This window comes from Hyla sarda, chromosome 8 (genome assembly GCF_029499605.1).
Source record: "Hyla sarda isolate aHylSar1 chromosome 8, aHylSar1.hap1, whole genome shotgun sequence".
Lineage (NCBI taxonomy): Eukaryota > Metazoa > Chordata > Amphibia > Anura > Hylidae > Hyla > Hyla sarda.
Genome location: NC_079196.1, coordinates 111,708,872 through 111,719,963, shown reverse-complemented (window position 1 = coordinate 111,719,963; position 11,092 = coordinate 111,708,872). Strand labels below are relative to the sequence as shown.

At 40.2% G+C, this 11,092-nt stretch overlaps 1 protein-coding gene across 1 annotated transcript; it reads left to right on the top strand.

Moving 5' to 3' along the window:
* The first annotated feature begins 3,988 nt into the window (after positions 1 to 3,988).
* Positions 3,989 to 6,359, top strand: LOC130284094 (gamma-crystallin 1-like). Its single transcript, XM_056534092.1, has 3 exons — positions 3,989 to 4,009; positions 5,649 to 5,891; positions 6,084 to 6,359. The coding sequence occupies exons 1-3, from the start codon at positions 3,989 to 3,991 to the stop codon at positions 6,357 to 6,359; spliced, it is 540 nt and encodes a 179-aa protein (XP_056390067.1).
* The last annotated feature ends 4,733 nt before the right edge of the window (positions 6,360 to 11,092 follow it).

The following is an 11,092-nucleotide window of genomic DNA, read 5'->3' as shown; positions in this document are numbered from 1 at the left end:
GGAAGGGTCAGGTCTGGAGAGGACGGGAGCCGAAGAAAAGGCAGACTTGAGTCGTTTAAAGGCGTCTTCTGCTTGAGGAGGCCAGGACTTGGGATCAGCATTTTTTTTGGTTAAAGCCACGATAGGAGCCACAATGGTAGAAAAATGTGGAATAAATTGCCTGTAATAATTGGCGAACCCCAAAAAGCGTTGGATAGCACGGAGTCCGGAGGGGCGTGGCCAATCTAAGACGGCAGAGAGTTTGTCTGGATCCATCTGTAGTCCCTGGCCAGAGACCAAATATCCTAGAAAAGGAAGAGATTGGCATTCAAACAGACATTTCTCAATTTTGGCATAGAGTTGGTTGTCACGAAGTCTCTGAAGAACCATACGGACATGCTGGCGGTGTTCTTCTAGATTGGCAGAAAAAATTAGGATATCGTCCAGATATACAACAACACAGGAGTATAACAGATCACGAAAAATTTCATTGACAAAGTCTTGGAAGACGGCAGGGGCGTTGCACAGTCCAAAGGGCATGACCAGATACTCAAAGTGTCCATCTCTGGTGTTAAATGCCGTTTTCCACTCGTCCCCCTCTCTGATGCGAATGAGGTTATAGGCGCCTCTTAAGTCCAATTTAGTGAAGATGTGGGCACCTTGGAGGCGATCAAAGAGTTCAGAGATGAGGGGTAAGGGGTAGCGGTTCTTAACCGTGATTTTATTAAGACCGCGGTAGTCAATGCAAGGACGTAAGGAGCCATCTTTTTTGGACACAAAGAAAAATCCGGCTCCGGCAGGAGAGGAGGATTTACGGATAAAGCCCTTTTTTAGATTCTCCTGGACGTATTCGGACATGGCAAGAGTCTCTGGGGCAGAGAGAGGATAAATTCTGCCCCGGGGTGGAGTAGTGCCCGGGAGGAGGTCGATAGGGCAATCATAAGGCCTGTGAGGAGGTAGAGTCTCAGCTTGTTTTTTGCAGAAAACATCCGCGAAGTCCATATAGGCCTTAGGGAGACCGGTTACTGGAGGAACCACAGAGTTACGGCAAGGGTTACTGGGAACCGGTTTTAGACAGTTCTTGGAACAAGAGGACCCCCAACTCTTGATCTCCCCAGTGGACCAATCCAGGGTAGGGGAATGAAGTTGAAGCCAGGGAAGTCCAAGGAGAATTTCCGAGGTGCAATTGGGGAGGACCAAAAGTTCAATCCTCTCATGATGAGATCCGATGCTCATAAGAAGGGGCTCCGTGCGAAAACGTATGGTACAGTCCAATCTTTCATTATTTACACAATTGATGTAGAGGGGTCTGGCGAGACTGGTCACCGGGATGTTGAACCTGTTGACGAGAGAGGCCAAAATAAAATTTCCTGCAGATCCAGAGTCCAAGAAGGCCACTGTAGAGAAGGAGAAGGCAGAGGCAGACATCCGCACAGGCACAGTAAGACGTGGAGAAGCAGAGTAGCCATCAAGGACTGTCTCACTTTTGTGCGGAGTCAGCGTACGTCTTTCCAGGCGGGGAGGACGGATAGGACAATCTCTCAGGAAGTGTTCGGTACTAGCACAGTACAGGCAGAGGTTCTCCATACGGCGTCGTGTCCTCTCTTGAGGTGTCAGGCGAGACCGGTCGACCTGCATAGCCTCCACGGCGGGAGGCACAGGAACAGATTGCAGGGGACCAGAGGAGAGAGGAGCCGAGGAGGAGAAACGCCTCGTGCGAACAGAGTCCATATCTTGGCGGAGTTCCTGACGCCTTTCGGAAAAACGCATGTCAATGCGAGTGGCTAGGTGAATAAGTTCATGTAGATTAGCAGGAATTTCTCGTGCGGCCAGAACATCTTTAATGTTGCTGGATAGGCCTTTTTTGAAGGTCGCGCAGAGGGCCTCATTATTCCAGGACAATTCTGAAGCAAGAGTACGGAATTGTACGGCATACTCGCCAACGGAAGAATTACCCTGGACCAGGTTCAACAGGGCAGTCTCAGCAGAAGAGGCTCGGGCAGGTTCCTCAAAGACACTTCGGATTTCCGAGAAGAAGGAGTGTACAGAGGCAGTGACGGGGTCATTGCGGTCCCAGAGCGGTGTGGCCCATGACAGGGCTTTTCCGGACAGAAGGCTGACTACGAAAGCCACCTTAGACCTTTCAGTGGGAAACAGGTCCGACATCATCTCCAGATGCAGGGAACATTGGGAAAGAAAGCCACGGCAAAACTTAGAGTCCCCATCAAATTTATCCGGCAAGGATAAGCGTATCCCAGGAGCGGCCACTCGCTGCGGAGGAGGTGCAGGAGCTGGCGGAGGAGATGACTGCTGAAGCTGTGGTAGTAACTGTTGTAGCATAACGGACAGTTGAGACAGCTGTTGGCCTTGTTGCGCTATCTGTTGTGACTGCTGGGCGACCACCGTGGTGAGGTCAGCGACAACTGGCAGAGGAACTTCAGCGGGATCCATGGCCGGATCTACTATCACGATGCCGGCTGGCAGGTAGTGGATCCTCTGTGCCAGAGAGGGATTGGCGTGGACCGTGCTAGTGGACCGGTTCTAAGCCACTACTGGTTTTCACCAGAGCCCGCCGCAAAGCGGGATGGTCTTGCTGCGGCGGTAGTGACCAGGTCGTATCCACTAGCAACGGCTCACCTCTCTGGCTGCTGAAGATAGGCGCGGTACAAGGGAGTAGGCAAAAGCAAGGTCGGACGTAGCAGAAGGTCGGGGCAGGCAGCAAGGATCGTAGTCAGGGGCAACGGCAGAAGGTCTGGAAACACAGGCAAGGAACACACAAGGAACGCTTTCACTGGCACTAAGGCAACAAGATCCGGCAAGGGAGTGCAAGGGAAGTGAGGTAATATAGGGAAGTGCACAGGTGTAATCACTAATTGGAACCACTGCGCCAATCAGCGGCGCAGTGGCCCTTTAAATCGCAGAGACCCGGCGCGCGCGCGCCCTAGGGAGCGGGGCCGCGCGCGCCGGGACAGAACAGACGGAGAGCGAGTCAGGTAGGGGAGCCGGGGTGCGCATCGCGAGCGGGTGCTACCCGCATCGCGAATCGCATCCCGGCTGGCAGCGGAATCGCAGCGCCCCGGGTCAGAGGACGTGACCGGAGCGCTGCCGCGGGGAGAGTGAAGTGAGCGCTCCGGGGAGGAGCGGGGACCCGGAGCGCTCGGCGTAACACAAACCTGATATGGTCCCTGAAAAATAGTGAGTTTGAAAATTTTGTGAAAAATTGGCAAATTGCTGCTGAACTTTGAAGCCCTCTAGTGTCTTCCAAAAGTAAAAACTCGTCAATTTTATGATGCTAACATAAAGTAGACATATTGTATATGTGAATCAATGTTTTTTTTATTTGGAATATCCATTTTCCTTACAAGCAGAGAGCTTCAAAGTTAGAAAAATGCAAATTTTTCAAATTTTTCATCAAATTTGGGGATTTTCCCCAAGAAAGGATGCAAGTTACCATAAAATGTTACAGCTATGTTAAAGTAGAATATGTCACGAAAAAACAAACTCGGAATCAGAATGATAACTAAAAGCATTCCAGAGTTATTAATGTTTAAAGTGACAGTGGTCAGATGTGCAAAAAACGCTCTGGTCCTGAGGTGTAAAATGGCCTGGTCCTTAAGGGGTTAAATTAATAGAAAAAAGGAAATGTAAAAACAATGGTGTCCTTCACAAAATAATACTTCAAATTCTTTTTGTGGGAAAAACAAAAAAATAATATTGTAAAAGTCACAAAAAGGTTATAATTACTGATGAATATGTCTCCATATGTATGTAGACATTTTGATATTTCTCTATAGACATAACATTCGGCTGCTGCATTTTAGCCAGCTAACAGCAGGCAAGGAACTATATACATTAAGGTGATTAGTAGGACAGGATTTTTAGAGCCACATAGTAATATAGTAAGTAATACAAGTTCATGAAAGCTTCCTTTCAACACTTGTACATGCTGACAGCAAAAACCCATGACTTAACAATTGTGTTACTATCCAACATAGTTTTTACATCATATATGACAAAAACAAAATTGAGAGTAAGCACATACATGCAATAGATGTGAATGCAGAGTAGACAAAATACACATACGTTTTCTATAGTGAACAGATAAAAGGTCAGTTGGACACACATGCAGACATCAGCAGTCCACATATATAAAAGGATTTGTTCCCCCACACAGATACAGCTCCCAGCTTCTCTATCTGACTCCTAGGCAAGATGGTAAAGGTACGTTATGTAGAATTATAAATGTGGAGAACTTAATCAGTTTATGTCTTTTTGTATTTCAATTATGACTTTGTTAAACTATTGATAAAATGGTTACATTTATTGGTAGTCAGCAAGGATCATTGTATGTTAAACACAGTGAATCAGAACCAGAAAACCATTTTTGTTGATTTGTAGTTCAATTACAGAGGTCATCTCTAAAGTGTCCCCCTTTTAAACAATCACCTCTCATTCTGACCAGTGACTACCCTTTTGGAATAGTGTCTTTGCTGTGTCCCTCTCATAAAATCATACAACACTTAACTATTGCATTGCTATGTACCATGAAATTAAAGAAATTGTAGGCTAGGAATGCCATGGAGAGGACAGGAAAGAGGCAGAGGAGTTAAGGAAGCTGCCAAAATTTGAATCCTTATACTTTTACATCCTAGCTCTAATAAATCCTCTAAATGTAGCAAAGGTAAGTAAGGTGCAACTTACTAGAGGAAGGAAGAGAGCAGAGTACACTGCACACTCATGTACTACTCACTGCAAAGCCTGCCACTAGCTGGTGAGGTAGGAACCTCAATTTAAAGGAAACCAAGTTAGCAATGATTTCAATAATAGAAGAGGAAGCTATGTTAGGCCCGGTTTCCACACAGTTTTTTCTGTTTTTTTTTGGGGAAAATGCTTCAGCAGAATTTGAGCCAAAGCCAGTGTATTCAAAAGAAAAGGGAAAATAAAGAAAGGACTTATACTTCTCCTTCCTATTGGATCCACTTCTGACTTTGGTTCAAAAAATGCAGTGGCAGTTTTCTAAAAACACCCCAGAAAGAAAGTGGTGTTAAAACCTAGCCTCAGAGGTAGGGGACAGGACAGCCATACTAGCATTCTATATACTTTTTTCAATAGGACACCCCTAAAAATTCAGTCAAAATGTTTTTCAAATATCATTCAAAGCTTATTTTTACCTATGCAGCTGTGCTTAATGCATTTGAAAAAATCAAAAGGGTCATCCTATGATCTTTTTGCTTCATTTACACTTTAATTTTCACTACACCTTTTTTGTGATTTGGTTTGTATTTGGTTGCATTACCAAGCATTCAGTACGGTAAGCCTCTAGGTGATGTGTGTGGTATAACAATACTTATCTGCTCCCCTCTACTGTCTGTAAACAGATCAAATATCAGTCCAAGACTTGCCAGCCATAGACAGGAGGGGGAGAGGTTGAGTGTGTTTACCCCTCAGAGGAGCAGGCACTCCTGTCATTTTGATGTTGTCCTGATGAGGTAGTTTTCACTGGAGATACATTTCTTAGTTGTGTCTGTCAATTTTTTTATGTTCCTCTGCTAACTGAAGGGCTGATAAAAATGTCTCCCCATGTGAATATGAAAAAAGGATGATGTAGATTTAGCCAGCTTTAATATTTTATCCAAGAAACTAATGCAAAGAAAATTATGTTTCTACAGATTATCTTTTACGAGGACAAAAACTTCCAGGGTCGCTCTTATGAGTGCAACTCTGATTCTTCCGATCTGTCTTCATACTTCAATCATTGTAATTCTATCCGAGTAGAGAATGGAAACTGGATCCTGTATGAGCAACCCAACTACCGTGGGCACCAGTACTTCTTAAGGAAAGGAGAATATCCTGACTTCCAGCAATGGATGGGCTACAATGACTCCATCAGATCATGCCGTTTAACTCCACAGGTGCAAACTATGAAAAAAAATGAAAACTTTTTTGTTTTTATTTTGTTATAATGTTGGGTTCATTATCTTTTCTTCTATCATCTTTTACATGCAATGTACAACATGACTTTGACTATAGTACAGAACATTATAAATTGGAATTATGTTTTTCATCATTGAATATTTTGTCATGATTTGTCTTTTTAACTTTAGCATCGTGGGCCATATAGACTGAGGGTTTATGAAAAGGAAGACTTTAAAGGTCAGATGATGGAGTTCACTGAAGACTGTCCTCATGTGTATGAGCAATTCCGCTACAACAACATCAACTCCTGCCATGTGCATGATGGATACTGGATTTTCTATGAGGAGCCCAACTATAGAGGACGTCAGTATTACCTGAAGCCTGGAGAGTACAGGAGATACAGTGACTGGGGAGCATCTAATCCAAGAATTGGTTCCTTTAGACGAGTTCAGCATCTGTATTAAAAATAACATTATTATAATTACATTTTATAAAAGACAATAAAATTTACAGTTATATTAATAACTTGGAATTTTATTTAGTTTTACATTCAGCAAATTATTTTCAGTACTAATTAAAATCATTAAAATTATTAAACACATACAATTCAAAAATGTACTGTTTTTTTTTCATAATAATCAAGAAAATATAAGATGTTGACCCTTTAATGTGACAGAGCTATAACCAAGAGCTGTAACTTTTATTTTTCCATTGGCATAGCCATACAACGTTTTGTTTTGTTTGTTTTTATGTGTATTTATTTATATATTTTTTTTGCACCACTCATTGTTCTTTGTAAGGAACTGGGGATCTTTTACAAAAAAAATTGTGGGGTAGAGTAAACAATAATGAGATTCTGCCATTGTGTTTTTGAGTTTCAAAATTTTAGAAATAAAATCTAAACTTTAGTCTATAGGTAATTTTTTATTTCCTTTATTTTTACTTTTACAAAAGACATACAGATATTTTTTTACATCATATAAATGTTACATACTTATTCTTTTGTTCCTCCCTTCCCTGATTTCTTCCCTATTCTACCCCCCCCTCTACTTCTTAATCCCCATCCCCCCCTGCCGTCATCCCAGAGCTTATATACCAGAGTCACATGACCCTTTTTATATCCATTTCTCCAATTCTTTCTTATTGTCAACACATTTCTTTTTCCCAAGATAATATATAGATTCATATTTACGAACTTTCTCTACCATATTAATCCATTCTTCTATGTGGGGGGGGGGGGGGGGCTTTTGGTGCAAACCGTTTTATAATTAATTTTTTGTTCCCTACAATTGCTAAACCCATTATTGCAGTAGTAATGTGATATTTTAGTTTCACCCCTAGATTTCTTTCAGTCTTCTCATAGACATGTTCCCAAAAATTTTGGATCTTACTACACTCCCACATCATATGTGCCAAATCGGCTTTTTCTATATTACAGCATGGGCGAATCTAATATCCATTTTAAACAGGCCATCAGGGGTATAATACAATTTATGAATGAGTTTTATTTGTGATAATTTGGGATTCAAACTAATTGTTGATTTGTCTACATTCTGAAAGATTTCCCTCCAATCCTCTTCTTCCATCATTCCTAATTCTGTTTCCCATTTGCTTTGAATAATTTTTACATTTTTGGGGGCTTTATGTTTAATAATAGTTTTATAGATTTTTCCCAGACTACTTCCTGGTTGAATACTAGAGTCTAACAAGATATCGGCCAGTTCATGATATTCAGTTGCCCCTTTTGGATTATCTTTTTGTATCTCAAATGTATACCCGAATTCAGCTTTTTTTTTTTTCTAGATTATACTTGCTTAATAATTCCTTCCATGATAAAAGACAGTTATTACTTACCATCTGTTCTACCCTAGATATCCAATTTTTTCCCTGTTTACATATTCCTTTAGTTTGTATATCTTGGGGAAAAAATGTTTTCTCCCAGCTCTTAGTCAATTTTAAGCTACCAGAGATCCCTAATATTCTTTTTATAAAATTCCAACTCTTATTAATCATTTAAAAAAATATATTACCCCCTAATGTGATTTGTTTTCTCTTTTCCGCTCCAGTGTATCCCATATAGAAGTGTTTACCTCCTCAAATACTTTGAGAAGCTTTTTAATCATCCCCCCCTCTATACATAAAGTGTTTAATTGTGATGCCAAGTAATAAATCTGAAGATTGGGGATTCCCATACCCTCTAGTTTCACTGGGGGGTTGATCATATTTTGCTTGATCCTAACGCGTTTGCATCCCCAATTTAATTCATTTATTTTCCTCTCTATTTCTTTAAAGTACTTATCTAGAACCCAGATAGGAGCTGCTCTTAGGGGGTGAAAAGAATCGGTAGTATAACACTTTTGGTTTATACCACTCTATCTGCAAAAGTTAAAGGAAGCTTTTTCCAAATATCAATTTTACCATGAATTTTATCCAGTATAGGTATAATATTAAGTTTAGTATATTGAGTTATATTTTTTGTAATTTTAATTCCAAGATATTCAAAGGTTTCATTGGACTTAAAGATAGAAATATCGCCACTTAACCTATTTGGTTCATTCTCTAATGAAAGAATTCCTGATTTTGACCAATTGATCTTATAGCCTGAGCATTTCTTATATTCTTCCACTATTTCCATTACTCCCTTTATTTTTTCCATTGGATTTTTGACAAAGAGTAAAACATTGTCTGCATAAAGTAACATTTTTTTCCCTTCAGCCATTGATCCCAAACCCTTCAAATCTATCTGTATTCCTAATGACCTTGGCCAATGGTTCAATAGCTATAGCGAAGAGAGTGGGTGAAAGTGGGCATCCTTGCCTGGTGCCTCTCTTTAAGGTAAAACTTGTTGACATATTGCCATTAATTTTAATCTTTGCAGTGGGAGAGTGATATATCACTTTTTTTTGCCCTTTTTTATTAATTCCCCCAGATTCATTTCCTCCACCACCTTCTCCAGGTATCCCCACTCTACCCTGTCAAACGCCTTATTGTCATCTAAAGACAGGATAGAGTGGGGGTCCCCGGTTCCGATCTCTATATTAAGAAATGATCTTTGAATATTACAATATATATTCCTACCTTGTATGAAACCTTTTTGTTCCTCCCTGATAATTCCCTTAATTACTTCTACAGAGTCCAAATTTTAGCAAACAATTGGGCGATAAGAACCCACTTCTTGCACATCTTTACCCTTTTTTGGAATAAGAACAATACAGGCTTCCGCCATTGAAGGGAATAATTTCCCCGTAGTTAAGCATTCATTACAAATTTCCAAAAGTAAAGGCAATAGAGTATTTCCTGGGGTGGAGTTCCCTGTGCATGATTTCAATGTCTCTTTAAGCTCTTCTAAGCTAATTTCCTTATCTATTTCCTGTTTGTGTTCCTCTGAAATTTTGATAAGTTTCATTTACTCAGGTAATTTTCTATCTAAAAACTTAGTTGCTTATCTTCACTTTTATACAGTTTTTTTTTTATAGTATTCAAGAATGACCTGTTCAATTTCTTCCTTAGTATGATCCAATCTACTATTTTCATCCTTAATTACTCTAATATATTTGCTCTCCCTCTGAATTTTTATTATATTCATTAGCCATTTATTAGTTTTCCTCCTTTACATACTGCTTTTGACCCTTAAAAAATAATGCATGCTGTGCATTCTCCAAAGTGTAGTCTTTATATCTACTCTGTGCTAAACTCAATCTCTCCCAATCTTTAATGTGATTAGATTGTGCATATATAGCTTCTATATCTTTGATCTCTTTTATTATCTGTTCCTCCTTCTCTCTCCATTTCCTCTTGAAATTTGCTATCCTTTTTTATAAGTATGCCTCTCAGAAAGGCTTTTAATGTGTCCCACACCATGTGTAACCCAGTGAATCCTTTATTTATTTCCCAAAAAATCCATTATCTCCTTTTCCACTCCATTTACTACTTCTTTAATGTGTAACCAATGTAAATTAATAGAAATTGTATGTGTATTAATCCCTCTATTATTATTCCTAATATAGACTACTAATATAGCATGGTCCGATGCCGTTTTTGGTTCATAACTAATTTTTTTGACAGAAGTAAAGGTTTGCTCATCAACCAGCATTAGGTCAATCCTAGATGCCATTTTATGTGTTGTGTTAAAACAGGAAAAATTTTGTTTAGTAGGATACAAGCGGAGCCATGCATCTATCCACCCACTCTCGTGGCACCATTTATGCAATAATGGTTTGCTAGATCATACATCACTGCCCCTCCAATGTTTAGTTTGATCTATCACACAATTAAAATCGCCTATGGCAAAAAATTCTCGAAATATTTCCCCATCAAGAAATGCTGTAAATCTTTGGAGAACTTCTACTGAAAATGGTGGGGGGATGTATATCGCTGCTATAACTGTATCTACTCCCTCCCATTTGCAAAATAAGAACACATAACGACCCTTTGGGTCAATATATACCGCATATTCCCAAAAATTTACAGCATGGTGTATTAATATTGATACTCCTGCCGAATAGGTTGAAATAGTAGAGTGATATGATGTTTTAACCCATTTTCTTTCAATTAGTTTTACTGTTTCTTTTGTTAGGTGTGTTTCTGTTAAGATTATTATCGCTGGGAGGAAATTCCTTATCCTGTCACATACGGCAAGCCTTTTCCTCTTGTCTTTAATCCCCCTAATATTCCATGCTAAATACTTTTTTTCCAATACTGTCTTTTACCTTTCTTTTTCCCCCCATTTTTCCTCTTCAGCCCTTTTAAAGTTTGATTTCCTAGCCCCGGACTGAGGGCATTCCTTCCCCCCTCCCCCATTTCCCCTACCCTCCCCTCCCCCTACTAGCCTGTTCCGTAGCTATTTACCATGAAACTCTAACTTGCACTAACCCCGTCTTCCCCCAACCAACCCCCCCACACCCGCAGTAGGATTTTATCCACAAAAAGACAAAGAAGCCTACCAGATCACCCTTCTTTATAAGCCTTTACTCTCTAACGATTTATCTACATCCTCAAAGATATAACACTATGTGAGAAAAAAATTGTGGTAGGGGAGGTGCTAAATAAAACTTAACATTTATTAATGTCCTGATAAAATATAAAATCACGTGATAGTGATGAGTAGTTTGATCAGCTGGGTACAGTGCCACCCATGCGACACTGTTTAATAGAAAGACACTGTTAATATCAAAAGTTATCTCCTAGGCTTACCCAG